Here is a 20,931-nt window from a genome sequence, read left to right as displayed (position 1 = left end):
ATTTTAGTTTATTAAAATGTCTTTGTGAAGACAGTTGTGTTTTTCATATGTTCCGAAACAATTTGTTTTACCACCTTTACAAATCGTTTATTGAACATTTAGAAGTAAAACCAGACCTTTTCTGAAGTAAAAATAATATAGCAAAATCTTGTTCGTTTTGGCCTCAAAATTACAGGTGTTTGGTAGCATCATTACAAAATAATTAAAGCATAATGGAACACAATGACAAGTAAGTACTTTGAGATTCTTTTTCCATTTCTCCGTTATTTCTAATATTATATGATCAATCAAAGGCAATATATTTTCACACACAACAAAATAATAACTAGGCATTTTTTTAAACTACTTAGTTTTAATATTTCTTTGAAAGGGTTTTAACTTCATATTGGTAATATAACAAACATTATATTAAACATTACTATCTTGATCCCGAGCAAAATATTGAAATTTGAGCTTTTTTACAGTACGATAAAGAATAAACTAAACTTGTATTGTAAGCTTATTAGTGAAAATAAACTTTGACTATATGTCTTTCTTCTATACTTGTAAAATGGTAACAACAACAACAGTTTCAATATCAATCTCTACGTAATTCTAACACGTAACATAAATATCCAAAATTTTCAGTTTTTCAAGCCTACTTTCTGAGTTTTAGTTTACACATAACAGTATTTATCTAATGAAGAACAGCATTTGAGAAAACATGAGCAATTGCAACGTAAATGCCAAAAGTTGGCAGAATATTGGAAAAACCAATAGGCTTAAAAATTAGGAAAACAAATTAATTGTAGTATTGAGTTACAAGAATTTTTCACCACAATGAATAAAGATAGTTCAAACCTAAAACTTCAAATAAATACTGTAAGGCTTTTAAAAGGCTAAAAGACATAAACCTTAATGTACAATTTTACACATGCATATACCACACTTATTTACATTTTGAATTAACAACAATGTTTTAGAAACTGTTCACTGCAACACACACACACTTATATATATAAAGAAAACAAAACCTATACAATTTCTTTTCTGGGTCAAACTAACTTATGTTACCATAAAAATGTATGTTCAATTGAAACAAAAAACACTGAAGACAGAATGAATCTTTCTATATGCCCATTAGTTAATATGTAGAGAAGCATTTGAAGGTATAAATTTTGAAATTAAATAGCACATCAGCATTACACAATGGTTAATAAATCAAATTGACATATTTAGAATGTTTTTAATAAAATCTCGAAGCCCATATAAAAAGTATTAGATATTTTATTAATGATTTTCTTCTAAAAAAAAGGAAGAAAAAAGAAAAAATATATTTTTATATATTTTTTTTGAATTCTTAATTGTTGAATGTACATCTTGCTTTTTTTTAAAGTAATAATCTTTTACAAAATGATCAGTTTAATAACTAAATTAAGTATAAAATTGATAAATCAAAACATTTAACTTCTGCTACAAGCTTAAAAGATGTTCAGATCATTAGCTATGAGTAATATACACGTATGCTTGAAAAGCCGTGTTTCATAATTCATTATAACAATTGAGTGTTTAAAAAAAGTGGAATGATAAAATTCTGAGAGATTTATCAAAGAATGGGGGTAGATCTATTCTAGTTATTAATTATTAGTCCTGATCATCACAAGGGTCTAATGCACAAATTAAAGCTTTCATGAATGCTGCTGCTGCTAAGGCTGAGTAAGGCTGCCATTCCTTGTTTTTTGTTCCATCTTTGTAATCTGATATTCCCCTGATGAAAACATAGTTGTCTTTACGATTTCCATAGATTGACTCAACAACAGCATCGAATTCTGAATCAAAAGCCAGAATTCCTCGCTGATTGGCAAATTCCTGTCGAACAGCATCATCCTTCATCAATGCCCTTCCGGATGCAACACCTCCAAAGTGAATCATGGACTTTCCAGGCTGTCGATAATCCACTGTTCCTTCAGGAGCTTGAGGATGTCCAACTTCAATGATGTCCTTTCCTCCAATGGACATGAAAAGTTTGTCTGTTTCTGGAGATGGTCGGTTAAAGTCAGCTTCTTGACTGGCAAGGGTTTCTGTGGCATGTCTGATGTAGTCTTCCCATGGCCGTTGCTTGGCATCAACTAAACCTTGAGCCCAGAGTTGTTGTGCTATTTCTTGTAAGCAGAGGCTAGGTGGACACCATCTCTTAATGTTATGTTTACTACTGAGTGTTCCATTTGTTGCTTTATCTTCAGAAGAGTTCTTGGTCTTTTCACAATATATGTAGATGAATTTATCATTCTGCCCTTCAGGGGGTGTGGATACTACAACATCACCCAAGCGTACGTGTTTTGAATAATCAGTGTAGTGAGGAACGCCACCTCCAATTCCAACAAGAAAAACATATTCGACTTTCTGAAAGCTCCCTGTAAAAAGAAAGGGAATAATATCTTATTTTTCTTTTATTGTTTAGAGCTAGGCATTATTTTTCTTTCATTTCTTAGATTTTGGTGTTATCATATTTCTAAAGTAGTTGTTTTAGAATGTAAAAGATAAATAATGCTAAAGTATCTTAAACAATTTTTGCTATAAATTTGTTTTTCAGAATATAAATAGTCACAATCTAGTACGACCTGGATGGTCCAGCTTTATCATAAACAAGGTTTCAGTTGTTTATTTTAAGACAATAATCACATAACCAGTTGAAATATGAAGTATTTAATAGGTTCTGCTCTGTTTTCTGATAAAATTGAAGCTTATGTAAATTTTATTAACCAATCTTGAAGTCTCGGGCAAACTTTTAGAAAATGGATATCACGTTGTGAGTATGATAAAGCGTTTGATAACTTGGAGCAGTAAGTGTATCATAATTTTTTTTGTCAGATTTTTTTTCAGAAACCAACTCAACATTTAAAAGTTTTTTTTAAAAAATATGTGGGACAATTAGTGATTTACATCTATGCAATGTGATTAAAGAACTAAGGATAAGCTTTCCAAATTTAAATCAGTAGATAATATCTGAAATTTTCTGATAAAAGAAGAGATCATGAAGCCAAAAGTAGGTCCACCATCACCATCACCATCTAAGGTATGAAATGGATGCTGGAAATGATACTGTTTCTCATTATATGCCAAGCCTTCTTTTTGAGTAATTATGAGATAATTCTCAGAACGTATAATATTAATGATTAAAATGTGAAAGAAAGGCATAAGAAACAAACTGCTAAACCCTTTCAATATTAAGCTTAAAGTATTGCCACGAATTCACTAAGTATCAACTGCTATCAGTTGACTGGAAAGTTAAACTAGTATCTCTCTCCCTCTTTCCATATAAATATATGTGGATTTCCTTGAGGAAACTGACGCACACACACTAAACAATGTGAAAACTAAAGCTGATCTGACTGGTGATAAAACCAAACTGTTGTTAGTCATCAGTGATACCTTGGACAAATGCTTTAAAAGTGACCAAAATGAAGTACATTTTACAGCAAAGAATATGTTTAACCAAATGCATTTGCCTGACCAGAATATTCTTCTTTCTGGTTTAGAAAAATTTCAACAACTCACTGCTCATAAGAGTAGATTTGTACAAAATTCTTGCAGTTTACACCAAGGATATCCTAAGTGAGTGGGTAAAACTGAAGATGTACATCAGGCAAACTGGCCATATATTTGCTGGTATTCATCCTCTGTCTGTGTGGTAGCATATAAACCAGGATGATTGCTGATAGACAAGACTTTAGGAAGACTATGAAACTAATGCATCTTTGTAACATTTACTTCCTATCTACTACAAGACATGACAAGGGTTTCAGCACCAGGAAGAAAATAATTAATTACTGGAGCTGCAGCCTGGACACAACCACCATGACCAACTCATGAGGATAACTATCAGTAACTCTGAAGAATAGTGAAAGTAGTAATAAAACAAAACAGTCAACAGGTAGGGATTTTCTAATCAATAACTTTGCAGACCAGATTTTCATACTCACTGAAAAACATCTTAAGAGAGGGAAGGGAGGGATACAATTTGTTACTAAATTTGCAAGTCATGTCAGATTTTGCTCTAAAAACAGTTGCCCCCTTTTTCTCTTTTCTTTTGTCAATGTGGCTGGACTTTTACAAGTTTGTTCCAAGCCCTGAAACATGGAAAAATTTTCTATTAATAGAGCATTATCCATATTTTAATTTTCCCAGTGGTGTAACAACCACTTTTCAGGTCCCAGTTCAGAATGGTTTTGGGCCCTAATATCTATAAGCGTATATTTACAGTAGCATTGGAATGTATAGAGTGAGTATTAATATAGCATAAAAAAAAACTTAGATTATACTGGGGGGCATCTCAGTTTATTGAACCATCAGAACCAGCAGTTGTTACACCACTGAATTTGCCTACTTCACAACATAAAATATGATAGGCAAAATAATGTACATTCAGATAGAGATAGAATAAAAAACTTACCTAACAAACGAGTTGTTGTGTTACCAGCAGCAATCATAGCTCCTCTGTGATGTCCGACAGCAGGTAACTTTGTGGCTACAACACGATGTGCTCCTATGTTGCCAAGAGTATAAACATTTGATTCTCCTGTGAAAAACAAAATGAAAGAAACACTACATTAGCAACAAAGTGTAAAATGTCAGCTATGACTTAAAATGATAACTATTAAGGACTTTAGAGATTTAACTGAAAACAAATAAACATACACAGACAGTTATAAAAATGCAAAATATATATAAGTGAAAGAATTAAGGTGATAAGTTTTATATTTCATACATGAATCATGAGAGGATTCTCGCACTGAGCTTATTAAAAACATCCAAAGATAGCAAACAATTATGGTTCTTCCTGTCTTTTAGTCAAAAAAATGGATTACATGTAGAAATTTCAAAAAGCAATTTACTCCGTTTATTTGCAGATTTTAATTATTTAAAAGTTATTTTCACAGCAAATATAAACATAGTTCAATATGATGGCTGATCATCTGTTCAAAAAGTCATGAGGACAAATTTTGAAATAATAAATTAAAAAAATTAATCTTTTTTTCCACCATGTATTTCTTGATTAATCACGAAAAAAACCATTTCACACACAAAAAAACAAAACATTAGATAATCTATTAATTGAATTACAAATTCAAAATGGGTAAGACAGCTATGTGTTTTTGCTAACACTAACTTTTGATCAGAACTAAAAATTAACCCAGTAATTAATATAGCTAATTTCATATATTATTCTTACTTATAATGATTAGAATGTATTACTTTAAGTCCATATACAGTATACTCTTATAACAAAGATAATTTGAAAAAAAATATCAACTTAATGTTTTCTTTGACCATGTGTTGTGTGAAAACCTGCACAATATAGAACAAAGGATAAATAACAATACTACACATATAATAAGCTAAAAATGCAAAATAATCTTCATGATAAAATATATATGTAATGTGAAAAAATTAAAACTAATATTCATAAACATTTTAACTAATACTTTTAATGAAACTAACAATAAAGAAATAATACAATATTGTTAATTAATAAACCAAATTTATGCAATCATTGTATATTTTATCAATAGATAGCAGGACCTGAACATTAGCAAAACTAATTTCTGATTTTTAATTATTGATTTCAAAAAAGAATAGTTGACAGGTCTTACTGATGAAGAGAACCATTTAAATTAAGCTTAATTTGACTGTATGCATAATAAGATCTTCAGGAAGTTTCTCTAAAACATGCAAAAACAACAACAGAGGTTTGGAAATATTTGTAATTCATTAATGAAGAGCTCCAGTTGTATTTAATGTTTTGATAATGAATTCACGATTGTCTTTGAAAACTTCTATTAGTTTGTATCTACATAAACAGTATTCTATCAAATGTCAAGTCATATCGAAGTGTAGTTGGATGTAGGTGAAAGAACAAATTTAATAAAAAAATACAATCTGTAAAATAAACTTCCTCTAATGTTTAACTGTAATTTCATTGGTGCATTCTTTACCTTCAGTTTTGTACCTAACATAAGTATCTTTATTTTCTATCATAGCATCCACTGCAACTTTTTCACAGTATTGAGCTGTAATGATTGCAATGGAAGGCTGCTGGGAACTGATGACTGTTGGGACTTGACGCACCATTTTGACTTCTGAAATAAATAAAGACTAAAGCTAGAGATACAGTGATAAGATGCTGGAGTAACTAAAAGCAAACAGAGAGAAAGAAAAATTAAGTAGAGGTAATACCCCCAAAAAAAGGAAGTTCTAGAAGTTGTCACATTCTCTAAATCCAAACTCCAGTGTAGCACTGTATTAAATAAGGACATACTCTACAATATGTACACCATAATTAAAATGCCCTTTGTTTTGTTAATTTTTTTTTACACTATCATCAATCAGAGTGATGTGTTCAAAGGGTGACTGAGAACTTTAAACATGTTCCAATGCAAACAGTTTCAGAAAAAAAATTTTCAATCATGAATTTTGTTTGGCTTTAGTAATTTAATCAAACCAATTGTATATATATTTGTTTAACTGAATGTTTCCATTGGATATGCCTTACTCACACCTCTTATGAATTCACCAAAAAGAAAGTCACAGAGAAAGGGAGCTGGGAAAGGAGACTTTAGTTAGATTAGTTTATCAGTCATGAACCAAAACACTGTACCACCACAATACAGTAATTTTTCAGTTTGAATAATCCCTCCATTTTCAGTATACAAAATTCACTAATGTAACAAGTTGTACCTCCTATTACCTGTATCATTCTGAGTGACTCTTGTGTAGCTTCCATTTTCTAATAACTTGATGATTCCCTTTGACTTCAGCTCATCAAGATGCAGGTGAACTTCTTCTTCAGTACACTGTAATGTTCTAGAAAAATAGAAATGGAGGAATATAAGACTTAACAATTTTTTCTTATTCATATCACAGTATAGTAAGAACATACATCATTTTTACCCATCATATAATTGTGCAATGCTCAAAAATGTTGAGATTTAACATGCATTATTTACATAAATTCACAAAAATATAAAACTTAAAGGAAACATACCACACGTAGTTGCAGTTGTTCAAAAATGTAAATTGACAAGCTTTATTTGTTAAAAGTAGTTTAAGCTATCTTATCTTCACATATTATTTTAATTCCAAAATATAAAAATAAAACAAATGGTTATATCAAGTATTTCACATACTTCATTCTTTGCATTTTTTAGAATTTTTGTACAAAGCTACACAAAGGGCTATCTGTATATAGCTTTCCATAATTTTGAACTAATAAACTAAAGATAGGTAGCTAGTCAACAGCACCCACTGCCAATTTTTGTCGATCCAAATAATGGAATTTTACCATCACTTTTATAATGTACTTATGGCCCTAATGCATGGAACAAGTTTTTTTCAGCATTGAACCACGAAATATAAATCCTCAGATTCACAATCTGGGCACACTAATGATTAGGCCAAACTCAGCCTTTACATGTTACTAAAAACAACAACAAATACTTAACTTACTGTGCAAATTGAATTATCACTAATTAATTAAAATACTACACTAGAAAATATTTATTTCACTGGATTGCTTTCAATTTTAAATTGCACATATTATAGAAAATTTATTTTTTATTTATATTGGAGGAGATGTTAAAATTATAATTTACCAGAGAAATTACAGATGTACTCACTTGGCCATATCAGTTACTGTGAGAGGGTTTGGGTAAGCTGATTCAATCATTTCCAAAACTTTTTCTTGATTAACTCCCACCTTAGCACCAATAGAATTCTCATCCATAGAGACTAAGGTAGAAACAAAATACTGTACACCATCGATAGATTACATTCTTTGAAGAATAATCCAAATAACAGGAAATTATTTTGTAAAATAACTTGATATCCTGAAAAAAATGGTTAAATTCAAAGTATATTTTTTTAAAGAAAATACCATTTAACACGTTAATAGAAGTAGTGAAAGAAGTTTCAAAAACTCCAACTTTTGTACAAACTATAATCTTACTGTTACATCTACAGTAGATAATTATAAAAATATTTTCAACCTTTTTCTTTTTTAACCAATATTGAATATTTCAGATTAGAATTTATTTTTAAAAAAAATATGTAAAAAGAACAAAGGCATTATAATCATAAAAACAAGACTTAACCATGCAGTTATTTTTTTATGTTTGTAAAAATGTACAATGTACAGGTTTCTGAAAACTTTTTAAAAGTTTCAGAAGGTTAGAAACTGACAAGACTGAACTTTCTAAAAACATATGAAGTTTCATGATTTCCACACAGTGAGAGAAACACACAATTATGTGAGTTAACATTATACTCATTAAACTATCTAGATAAAATGCATCTGTACTTAAAAATAAATAAGAGTATTAAAAGAAACAGTCACAAAACTCAAGAAAGTGTAATTCATTTGAGCATTTTGGGAAATATTCCAAGGAGTTCCTTTGCAGCTTCATGCATCCTTTTGTGGCTTCTTCTGTTCTTATATAAATAATAGGTAAACCTTGGAAGCAGAAGAATTGGGGTAAGACACAGAAAGTGAATTAAAACTTGGCCACAAGCCTACAGTGATTGAACAATGTAAAAGCAGTTTCAAAAACCAACTTCAGAAAGGAGAAGAATGTTGTAGAAGAGAAAAATCTATGAATGTTATCTGTTCAGTATGTCAGTTCATCAGCAAGCCAAAACAGTTGCTTGGGGCTTGGATATGTTGTTTTTATAATGTATTTCTAAAAAGAAGAATATTTGTAAAGCCAATTTCTGAAAATTAAACTAATCAATGAAAAACTTCCCAATTTAGAAAAGTAGTGTACCATATGTACGAGTTTTGTTTGTTTTATAACGTAGACACATTGGGCTATCTGCTGTGTCCACACTGGAAAATTGAATTTTAGCACTGTAAGTCCATAAGCTATATTTGTCCCACCAGGGGACTTGTACGAAGGAGTTGGAATAAAAATAAATAGGTTAAGAGCTTTTCTTTACATTAATTTCCTGTACTTTTTTTTTATTATTATTTCAAAATCTTAAAACCAGTTTTCAAAAAAAGACATTTAGATTTATATTAATTGCTCCAGATTTTGTGTTCCAACACATTGACATACAAAAAAGTTAGATTTGTCCATTTTGAGTCTTTTTAGAGGGTCAGAGCTTGCAAAAAAAGCATAATTTTTAGTTTTTGGTCAATTACTTGGCCATATTTTTACTTATTTATATGGGATTCTGTACAAAGATACTTTTCCACAGGACCCATACAAATACATACAAAAATGTAGTTTATGTCCATTTCTGGTCCTTTTAGGGGAGTCAGAATGTCACAAAAAGCATAATTTTAAGGGTTTTGGTCAATTTCTTGGCCATATTTTGATCAATTTATGTGGGATATAGTACAAAGGTACTTTTTTGCAAGTCCCAAACAGATATATAGACAATTTTGGAATTTTTGTGTTTTGCTCAGTTTTTCAGTGAGGAAAGCATAATTTGGGTTTTTTGTGAACTATTCATGTGTATGTCAACCAACTTACATGGGATTTGGTACAGAGATACCTTCATGCAGGTCATGAGCAGCGATATAGAGTTTTCAATTTCTTTGTGTTTTGCACAATTTTTCTGGTGTCAAAATTGGCCATGTTGGGATTGCGAGTCAGAGACAAGTTGCAATCGAGCTTGAATGTTGGCTTCTTTAATTTTGTAATATACTGAATAAATTATAAGAAATTAGTGAACTAATAGTGAGAATTAAAATAGAACCTAACTGTTCAAACTGAAATACTGTATATGGTAATTTGTAAAAACTTCGCTCCATGAGAATAAATTTAGTGACGGAAATTGTTGTATTACCGAAGTGATAATGGAAACATATTAGGTAAGATATGGATATTAAATTTATGTATTAATTCTGGTCACCTGTTAAAGAATTGTTTTGTTTCTCTTAAGTTTGTTCTCTGTCATTGTTTGTTTTGATCACCCACCAATGGCTGCTGTATCAACAAACCTCAGTGGTTAAGATGATTCAAGTATGTTACAATAGTTAAGCCATGCAGTCTGGAGCAGCAGGTTAGGTGGCACACAATAAAAACTAATGAATGTAACCTTTATGATTGGGTGAAGACCGGATAGTTGCTCCAGATTTTTTCTCTAATTCTTCCACTATGAATTTCTGTGAGTCAACAGTCAGCAATATACCATTAGGAAGAGCTAAAAATAAAGATTTGTTTGCTTCTACTTTTTTAAAAAGCTGTAACATAGAAAAATATATATATCCTTAAAAATATGCTAATAACATTTACTCTTTTAAGCTCTGGCTTAAAAGAGAAGATGAAGAAGATTATTAAGTAGAAACAGGTTATTCAGATGTAAGGTCATTTGGAAATTATTGTTCTCAAAAATATAGAAAAACTCAATTGCTTTCAAAATTTTTGTTTTCTGAACTTGTAAACAAAAAGACATTCATTTTCTTAGGTAATTATATCAGTAGTGCAAGAAAAATATCAACTAATGTAACAGATTCTCATCACGAATGTACCCTTTTTTAGTAAATATCTCGTCACTGCTACACAGAAGGAATTGATGCATAAGTGACTACTGTTTTCAAAGTTGCAGCAATATGAAAAAAAAAAAGTTTTGTTAAATACAAGTGATTTTCAGTGCAATAATTTGAATAACATGAGCAATAACCATAAGTAAAATTTCTAGTATTTTTAAAGCATCAGAGGATTCCCTCCAAAAGAAATTTATGTAGTTCTTCTTTATAAATTATCATACCACAACTTAAAAACAAATACATTATCTGAATCACACATACTAAGTTAGCAATATGGCCTGCCTCTAAAAAAAAAATTTAATGACATTGTTGAATTGAAGAACAAATATTGATACACCAAATGTATTCCACATGTTTCCAAAATGTTTTAGCATGTTTAGTAAAAGAGAAAAACAAAATTTCATTTTTTAATAATCTTGAATGAAATAAGAGAAGAAAAGGTTTCTGTACTTATTCAGTTATCAAAGTTTTAGCTTACAATGACATCTGTCTTAAAAGAGAAACATTTCAAACACTTGTAAGGACTCACAGTTTTCGCTAACTATTTATCTGGCAGTAATCACACATCATCGTAGAAAAAGCTGTGCAGGTTGTTTAAAAATGTCTCATGACTAAACTGCTTACAATATATAAATTTACCTCGCAAATAATATACTTACTAGGCCTAGTTGGAGGTTCAGTGATCTCTTCAATCTGCCTAATTTCCACCTCAATCTTTCTAATATTTCGATATTTTAGCTGCATTAGTTTCATGATTCCTTTGATGAAACCCACATAGTCTGTAAGTAAATTCAATTTTGTAATTCACTACATGGAAAGTAAAAGCACTAGAGAAACAGAAGATTACTAAAAATTAACGTATTTCAGTTTTAGTTTTCATAAGATATACATAGTTATAATATAAATAGTAATGATTGCCATTTTCTTTTAGACAGCATATTCAAAATATAGTAGAAACAATTATACTTAATATCAATTACTTTGAATGACAACTTGCCTTTTGGGAAGTGACTGGGGCTTACAAGTTCTTTGAAGAAATCCTGTGCATTTCGCATTTGATCAGGTTCTGACACTTCATTCTTAAACCAAAACTTTAGCTGACGGCTTTCCTATTACACATTAAATTTGAAATTTCAGTCACTGAAGATTAATCTTTGTCAAATATCTTATATTAGGGACAAACTAAAAGTTGTATTCTAGATACACACAAATGTCTAAGCCATTGCTCATAACACTTAATTTTGGAACTAAAATATTGAATGCTTAGTGGATAGAGAATGGGATACAATCCCATTATTTCCTCGAAATATTTATATACTTTCGGATGTCACAATGTTATTCAAAACCATATATGCTATAAAAAATCACAAAGTTACTGTCTGATTTAACTTCACACCTTATAATGTAACAAATTGAATAGCAGATTCAATTTCACCTTTTATAATGCAACAAAGTTATTATTGGTTGATCTAATTTCACCCTTTATAATGTAACAGTCATTGGTTGATCTAATTTTACCCTTTATAATGCAACAAAATTATTGGTTGATCTAATTTCATGCTTTATATCATCAGAAATTTAATAACTTCAAGTTTCATATCTCTAAATTAATAATTTACTTACAGTGTTACTATTTGTGTTAACACAATTGAAAACTTAAAAGGTAATAATATTAATCAAATTTTAAATATTAACTTCTGTGCTATATTTGAAAACTGTCATATATAAAAATAGCAGGGACAACAGACAACCGTAAAGAGAAAAAGTAATCACATTTGACAATTAAAATTTAAACAAATCCTAAATTTGTGCTAGACGTGAAGCACATGAAATATATCATCTAATTATATCAAAGTTATCCATCAAAAAAAAAAGCATAAAGGTGAGTTTAATTATTTATAACCAAGATAGTGCCTTAATATGTTTACACCAAATTAGATTACATAAACAAAAAAAAAACTATGTACAGTACCTGTGTATGTGTGTCATTTGCTGCATTGGTCAAAAAAACTTTGAACTCCAATGTTAGCTGGGCATGAAACTGGTCATCCTCACCTGTAGAAATAGATTATAGTTGAATAGCTGTTACAGTTGTAAATATAATCAAGTTGTGATTTTTTTTTTTCAGATGAACAATAACATTATTAGACAGATCACCTTCTCCTACAGAAGGCATTATTGTTCTATTATTCAACATTTGCTAAGAAAAAACAACACTGAAAGAACATTTTCAAAAAGCCTTGTAAAGTTTATTCCATTTTCAACCTTATACACTTCATATTTCTTTCTTTGATGATACCAGTAAAATCATGAAATAATTCACATTAAATGATAATATTTGCATATTTTATCACAAAATATGTTCACAAATTTCGTGAGGATTATTAGTAGATTGCTAGTAAATTTATAATGAAACTTACTGCTAGAACTTCTGTCTTAATTAATGCACAATTTTCTTTCTAAAAGAAATATCTATTTATTTACTTATATTACAAATAAAAATTTAGCTGCTTTGATAAGTCTCTGAAGAAATTAAACCTTCTATCTTAAAAACTTCAAGAAAAAAAATTTCAGGAATGATTATGCATTTAAAGGAAAGGATGCATGGCTGAGAAAAGAGCTGTTCATTCTAGGCATTATGGGATACATTTTGAAACGCAGTTTCAGGCATCCTTAAGGGGTTACTGAGTGTTATATGGGGTGAGTCATGTGCAGAAGAATGAAAATTGTTCATAATGTTCTTGAGGTATGTAATTTATTCAGCTGGTTTGCACCTGATAAAGAGGGAAAGGTTTTTGGCAAAGTTGTATCAGTGCGATTCTGGGGCTTTTAGTTTTACTGACGATCGGAGATTTTAATACTACTAACTAGTTTCATATATGAAACTATAGATTGTAAACAGTAAAGTAACTGTCAATATAAAGCCTTGAGGAATAACCAATTTCTCTCTCTCTATATATAACTTTTTCTAAAGCAAGAATTGATAATATATACGTTATTTTCGAGTGCCATGTTCCGCATGGAAGCATCCATCGCATTATTGAATGCACCAACCTCGACAAATTCCTTGAGCCAGTGCTTGATTCGGCAATAAAAAACATAACATCGACTTTAGGAACACCTTTAGTATGAGTAGTTTTAAAATTTGCCCTGTTACCAAGAGTACAAATAAAACACCTTTTATCTAACAACTCAAACGTTACCTGATGATGCTTCTTTGTTAATAACAATCCCTTTGTGGGCTCCTCCAGCCACGTGCATAACAGAGCTGTTGTTTTCATCTGTTTGTTGTACTCGCTCAATCTTAATACGAGTGTGACCATGTCCCTTTTTAATTGGAGTCATTACTATCCTCTCTAAAAATACATACAAAGCACATCAGTATTTCGATTTATTCAAACTTTTAATCTATAATGCACTGTCTTATAAGCGAAATTACCCCTACATAAAATAAGAGATTAGGTTTGTTTTTAATTAAGCATAAAGCTACACAATGGGCTATCTGTGCTTCTGCCCATCACGAGTATCGAAACCCGGTGGGAAAGCAGTAAGTTTACGGAGTTACTACGCTAAAATCCGAATTTCGATTCCTCGCGGTGCTCTAAAACAATCAAAAATGGATACCTCGTGGATGCAGATTTGGGATATTTAAAAAAGTTTCATTCGGTTAATATCAGAAGCAAAATGTATGTGGACACAAAGTTAGAAGTGAATTAAGCTTATCAGAAATACGCCTACCTTCCGCAATCGGAAACTAAGGGGGTTTGAATAATGTTTACTCGCAAAAATTTTACAACTAGAATTGTAGTTTCTCCATATTTTGATTTCTTGTAGCTACAAAAAGGTGGGAAACAGGGTAAAAAACGAAATTAATGTTAAAAATAAGCAGTTTAATGATCAACTCATACGACTTTCTATTTTCATCCTTAATCTCTATATTTTATCTTTACCTCCAGCTAAGAAATTATTTTTAGAATCTTTTCTCTTAACAGACATTCGTTATTTAGGGTCGTAAATCTATCAAAGCTGGGGAAGTCGTAAAATTGTCAAAATTGGTAGGGTGGGGAGCGAGGTGAGTGCTTACGTCTTATATTTGGAGATGGACGCCCCCCCCCCCCAACATTCCAACCTCTACTAACTCAGTAATAACGAAGGAACAAAAATGTTAGCTCATCAAAACTTATACTGAATACTTTTACGTATGAAGATTCTGTGTAATCTTCATGCAAAAATTACTCGATCATAAAATTTATAGATGTAAAATTACCCCTAACGCTTAACGATATTCACCTTCGCATGAGCAACGTATACAATCATTACTTGAAATTTATTAGGACGGGCGTTGCCTGTGGTTACTGAGCTTGGACTGATATTTGTGGTTCGCATGCTTAAAACTTTGGATCTGTGGGTGCACTGTGAGAGACGCTTAAATTTCAGTACTGAGAGTGCCAAGAGTTGGCGGTGGGTATTGTTGTTAATCTGCTTTTCCTCTAGTATATAATTAACTGTGAAGAGATTGAAAGATCGGCATTTTATAAAAAATACATTCAGCTTTTTTTATTCACATATCCATATTTATCAGAGAAAAAAAAGGCAGTAATGGAATAAATTATTTCAAACTATTTTAAAAAAGGAGTAATGAAATAAATTATTTCAAACAATTTTAAAAAGGAGTAATGGAATAAATCACTTCAAATTATTTTAAAAAGGAGTAATGGAATAAATTATTTCAAACTATTTTAAAAGGGAGTAATGGAATAAATTATTTTTAAGGAAAAGACTTTCATAACGAAAACTCGTACATTAAAATATTGTATTATACAATACCGATTCTCTTTAAAAAAATCATTCTTTAGCGAGCTAGTTCTGTATCAACTTTCTCTTATAGGCATATATGCTAAGGTACCCATCATTTGTCCGGGTTATGAACTTAAAAATGTGGGAGTGAATGCTATGATTAATAACACAAAAAAGCCTAACTTTCATAAAAATTATTTTTTGGTGGTTAGGGCGCTCGATTCGCAATCTGCGGGTTCGAATCCCCGTTACGTGGAAGCGTTATAGCGTAATGGTCAATCCCACTATTCGTTGGTAAAAGAGTAACCCAAGAGTTGGCGGTGGGTAGTATTGACTAACTACCTTCTTTTAGTCTATCACTGCTAAATTAGGTAGGCTAGCGCAGACAGCCCTCGTGTAGCTTTGCACGAAATTCAGGACAAACCAAATCACACACAATGTACATCCACAGAAAAAAAAAGATCAGTACTACAAACATTTCACAGTATGTACTGAACAACAATAGCAGACAAACAAGCTACTTGATCGCCATCCTGCCATTATTGTACTACGCATAGAACTAACCTGAATACCCAGTTCCAAACTGGGATACGTGGTTTATGATGCCATTAAATTAAAACGACACCATTTCATGACCGTGTTAAGTGCATGACAGTCCCAAACTTAATATGTGTATGAAATTTAACATCCATATCAAGGAGTGAGATCAAAAAGTGAAGGCAAAATTTTGGTAGAAATAAAAAAAAATTAAATACACGATGTCACGACAGGCCTCAAATAAGTCGCTTAAAGTTTTCCTTCAATGACTTTCTAGGCCTTGAGAACAATTCTCTATACATTTAATCATTATGTTATGGGTCAAACTCGTTCGAGAGTTACGACGTAAGCTGGGATAGATTTATATCATAAACTCTTCCTCTCTTTATGTTTATTATAAAGATGAAATTTGAATTCGCAACCTGAACGCCATCTTATGCGACGAATGGACTAAATGAGATCTCATAGGATTTAGGTGTAGTTGTCCTTAATTTTGAACTACCGAACATAGGGAGGGAAACGACTCAAACTAACTCACCTCCAAAAGGGTTTTTGTCTGGCTCTATGAACCGAAAAATGGGATTAATTGTCACTTTTATGAGACGTTCACAGGAAAACGTGTGGAGCGTGTTTGGCAGCATCACGACTTGAACCTTCGACATTTCGATCTGTAGCCCAGTACGCTAACCAGTGAGCCACGCCTTCCTCTATTAAAGTTATACATATCCAGTTTAGTTTTTAAACTGTTCCTGCACTGAGTGAGGAAATTATTACATTGCAAAGTGCAGCTCTATGGTTGTAGATTATACTGTGAGTAAGAATCCCAGCTATATAATCTATCATTTGGGTTAATTGAACATGGCGGTTTATATTATTTATTGTACGATTGTCACAAGTGGGTGAGGAGGCAACCTTACTGCCAAGTCTCTTGATTTCAATTAGTCAGTCAAGCTATTATAAAGAGCAGCTAACGTTAGCTTGTCTTCAGTTTTGATTTGAACATCACCGAGAACACCAGCCAGCAAACCTGCCCATGTCGAAACTGTGTGTGTCTTAACTCAATCCCCTTCAATTTATTTTCAGTCTATGATCTTAGTTTTAATTTGTTGTACACCTGTAGTCGTCGTTTTTGTTGAAGAAAGCCATAGGTAGCGGAAGCACTTTGAATCTGGAAGAGCACAACCCTCGAGGGGCATCTTTCGCATTTTTACTGATTTGTCAAAAAGAAACGCTAACTTACATCGAGCCAGTTAGAATGTTGGCAACTACAAACCGCTTTACATTTTGAGGCTCTACGTGCTGCTTTAGCGACTTTATTAATATATATCTGTAATATTATTGTCTAAAGAGGGGCACTTTTACTATTTTGCAAAAAGTGGGGAAATGTAACCCCAGTGGCTGCCCCTAGTTTGGCCGCGTATGAATAGTGTATCTTGTTATGTCACACTGGGTTTGCTTTAGTCTTAAATCTCACTTTCAAGTCCCTCCGCATCAACAAGTTCACAACTTTTTTGTTATTAGCGCCCCCCCAAGTAACTCAGTGGTAAGTCTCTGGACTTGTAATGTTAAAAATTTGATTTCGATTTGGCAGGGACCAACTGGCCAAATCAGTGGTCGATGCAACTACGGGGCCAGTCCGACAGTCTGAATCAAAGGCTAGCCCGCCGAATTATTAATATAAATTGAAAATAAATTACTTGTTACTTTAGTTTAAAGTTCTGATTTTTAAGCTCTGCATACAATTGTTTCTTAATTCTAATTAAGTCCTGAACACACACCCCCCCACCAAAAAAAAAAAAAATATATCTAGGGCCTGTCCAATAGCAAAATCAACAGGCCACTCCTCTCCCCTCCCCAGTCCGCCTTAGTGGTAGGCACATCACAGATAGCCCATTGTGCAGCTTTTCGCTTAACTACAAACATACAAAAAATTAACATATTCTAAAAAATTACGAGGTTACAAGCTAATACCACTACCAACACACACACACACACGTCATGAATATAATAATGTATCGTTTGGTGAGAAAAATATGTTTCACAAACATTCTTCGTACAAAATATAAAAAAAAATTAATGAATTATATCAGAATATGAGCTGATTTTAGCGTGACTTCAGCGAGAGTTGCTATGACTGCTATACTTGGTTGTCATTAAGTGCATATTTGTGGTGAAAATTTTCATTTTGTATAATATGAAGTTCTTTATTTGTGTATTTCAGCGCAAAACTGTACAATAAGCTTTGTCAACAATGGCGAATGAATCCAGGATTTTAGCACTATAAGTCTTCAAGCATACCGCCAGGGGATATATGAAGTTCTAGAGAAGTTTCTAGACATATCTATTTCGCCAAGTGCTGGTAATCAAGTCAACTACAACTTTCATTCAAATCACTCGCCAGATTAAAAAAAAGAAGTTATTTTAAACTGAGCACTGTATTTTCCTGCTGTTTTTCAGGCAGTAGACCCTATTTTCATTTTTTATGGTCTAAAGCTATGCACACACGGTATTTTCAACATGTTTTACAAAAAACTATCGTATTTCAGCGAAAACCCTCCACTATAGCGCACCCTTCATTCTTTCTCTTTCCTTAAATGGCAGAAACAACCGCAGTCCAACCGTTGTTCATTAAGCGACCTAAGCCTTAAATGGGAAATTCCGTTTCTCTCAATTATTTCGTTGCCGTTTATGTGAGCTTTAGAAAAAAACTAAATCGAATTCTGAGTTTAAAACTTAATCACGCAAACGAGTTAATTCAGTTATACCTTACCTACTTTTTTTTTTTTGTTCCCAAGTGTTTTTATTTAAAAAAAACGTGTTTTGTGCCAAAATCTTTACCGTTAGTGAAATGTCAAAACAATTAGATTAAAACTGTCTCTTCCAAGATTGTTCATTTTTTAACCGTATCTTATAACAAGAACCCAGTAGCACAGCGGTATGTCTGCGGACTTACAACGCTAAAATCCGGGTTTCGATATCCGTGATGGGCAGAGCACAGATAGCCCATTGTGTAGCTTTGTGCTTAATTACAAACAGTAACAATAACTTTTATATATGAAAACATTATTTATAAATTTCCTAACTGGTAATAACTTATTTCAGAATTTTAAAATTCAAATTCAACTAACATTAACCGTAATGATGAATATTAACGTTTCTAGGCTTAGATATAACGTTTTTGATCCACAAAAGGATTAAGTTCACAGTTTAAGAATTCGGGTAATTTGTTTTCTTTACTCTTTTAATCCTCGTATTTGATCACTTACAAATAAAACAGACACTGATAATTTTCAAAACTAAAAACAATACAAAATACAAGTTTTCTTATTACATTATCTTGTGAGTTTCTTTTTTTTTTAATAAGATGCTCATAAAGTATAGATTCTTAAACAAGCCAAAGCCAACGAAAGCATTATATTTTACAACTAAGCTGTGTTATACAACAAAATCTAATATTTGTTTGTTGAATTTCGTCCAAATCTACATGAGGGCTATCTGTGTTAGCCGTCCCCAATTTCGAAGTGATAGATAAAAGGGAAGACGACTAGTTAGTCACCCCACCCCACCGTCAGCTCTTGTTAAACCGAATAGTGGGACCTGACCATCACTTTTATAACGTACCCAAGGCCCGAAAGTTGTTGTTTGTTTGTAATTAAGCACAAGGCTACACAATGGGCTATCTGTGTTCTGCCCACCACGGGTATCGAAACCCGGATTCTAGTGTTGTAACTCCACAAACATACGGCTGTGCCACTGGGGGGGGGGGGATAGGCCCGAAAGTGCGGATCGTGATTTTTATTTCTTTTTGGTGGTAACAGGACGTGAACCAGGAATCTCAGCTCCACAGTCTGCGCTTGGCCCTATCACAATTTAAACGATGATAGGCGAGCTTTTCGGAACCAACCTTAATACAGTCGTGGAAGATAAGGAATAGAAATTAAAAGTATACAATGTTAACAAAAATAGCCAAATGAAGTTTAAACATCAAACAGAAATAAAACTGTAAAAAAAAAGGGTATATGTGTATATAAAGCAATGAAAACTAAGAAAATAAACTCTGTTGGTGGAGAAGAATGTAACCATATCTTAATGTTTGTGTGCGTTGTAAAGAAGGTATAATTTACTGTTTGACAGCATAACATATACAAAGCTTCTTAATGTTTACTTCTACAACCCTTTAATCTCAAGAGTTCATCCGCCTGCTTCTAGCGCAAACATACTTCGATTGTTCAGTAAACATACTTCGATTGTTCAGTGAACATACTTCGATTGTTCAGTAAACATAATTCGATTGTTCAGTGAACATAATTCGATTGTTCAGTAAACATACTTCGATTGTTCAGTAAACATAATTCGATTGTTCAGTGAACATAATTCGATTGTTCAGTAAACATACTTCGATTGTTCAGTAAACATAATTCGATTGTTCAGTGAACATACTTCGATTGTTCAGTAAACATACTTCGATTGTTCAGTAAACATACTTCCGTTAAATATTTTTCAAAATCCTAGTAACATGTGCTTTATGAATTTACTCGAAGTAGTTGAGTTTAAACTTCACCGTAGTGTTGGTATTCAGACTTGTTAATATTACTGTAAAAGTATGTTGATCGTTACTGAAGTCAATCTGCCAAATGCGACCTTCCTAACGCTATTCTCTGAATGCTTGAACACATTGTGATTAAATCAAAAAACAACTTTTTTTTTGAAAAAAAAATTAATAACTCTCTTGAGTCCTGCTCACCAAACTAGCATGGTGGTAAGTCTGCGGAGTTATAATGCTAAAAACCGGGTTTCGATAACTCATTGTGTAGCTTTGTGCTCAACAACAAACAAACTTTTGAGTCCTTTCGTAATTTGACATAAACTTTTGTTTAAAGCAAATATGTAGTAAAAAATAAAATAAACAGGAAACGAGTACTACCATCTAAAGATAGATAAAGATAATAATACATTGCTTCATCAGTTGGGTGCTGTCACTGTTAACGATAATAATACATTGCTTCATCAGTTAGGTGCTGTCACTGTTAACGATAATAATACATTGCTTCATCAGTTGGGTACCCTCG

The 20,931-nt window shown here is 32.0% G+C and overlaps 1 protein-coding gene across 4 annotated transcripts in view; it reads right to left on the bottom strand.

Moving 5' to 3' along the window:
- Positions 1–332: 332 nt before the first annotated feature.
- Positions 333–20,931, bottom strand: part of LOC106458690 — a 50,454-nt gene continuing 29,855 nt past the window's right edge. For 3 of the 4 annotated variants that reach the window (XM_022384952.1, XM_022384953.1, XM_022384951.1), the window contains 10 exons: positions 13,732–13,884; positions 12,501–12,583; positions 11,526–11,637; positions 11,188–11,307; positions 10,078–10,182; positions 7,656–7,767; positions 6,728–6,843; positions 5,976–6,119; positions 4,433–4,558; positions 333–2,393 (listed from right to left, as the gene is read on the bottom strand). In XM_022384952.1, the coding sequence (XP_022240660.1) occupies positions 1,624–2,393; positions 4,433–4,558; positions 5,976–6,119; positions 6,728–6,843; positions 7,656–7,767; positions 10,078–10,182; positions 11,188–11,307; positions 11,526–11,637; positions 12,501–12,583; positions 13,732–13,873 (1,830 nt within the window). In that variant the 5' untranslated portion in view covers positions 13,874–13,884 and the 3' untranslated portion in view covers positions 333–1,623. The remainder of the gene's footprint in view (positions 2,394–4,432; positions 4,559–5,975; positions 6,120–6,727; positions 6,844–7,655; positions 7,768–10,077; positions 10,183–11,187; positions 11,308–11,525; positions 11,638–12,500; positions 12,584–13,731; positions 13,885–20,931) is intronic. The other variant, XM_013918225.2, reaches the window with a different exon arrangement.

The sequence above is a fragment of the Limulus polyphemus genome, unplaced genomic scaffold (genome assembly GCF_000517525.1).
Source record: "Limulus polyphemus unplaced genomic scaffold, Limulus_polyphemus-2.1.2 Scaffold501, whole genome shotgun sequence".
In the NCBI taxonomy this organism is placed as follows: domain Eukaryota; kingdom Metazoa; phylum Arthropoda; class Merostomata; order Xiphosura; family Limulidae; genus Limulus; species Limulus polyphemus.
The sequence above is the reverse complement of the archived record's forward strand: the minus strand, read 5'-3'. Positions and strand labels throughout refer to the sequence as shown.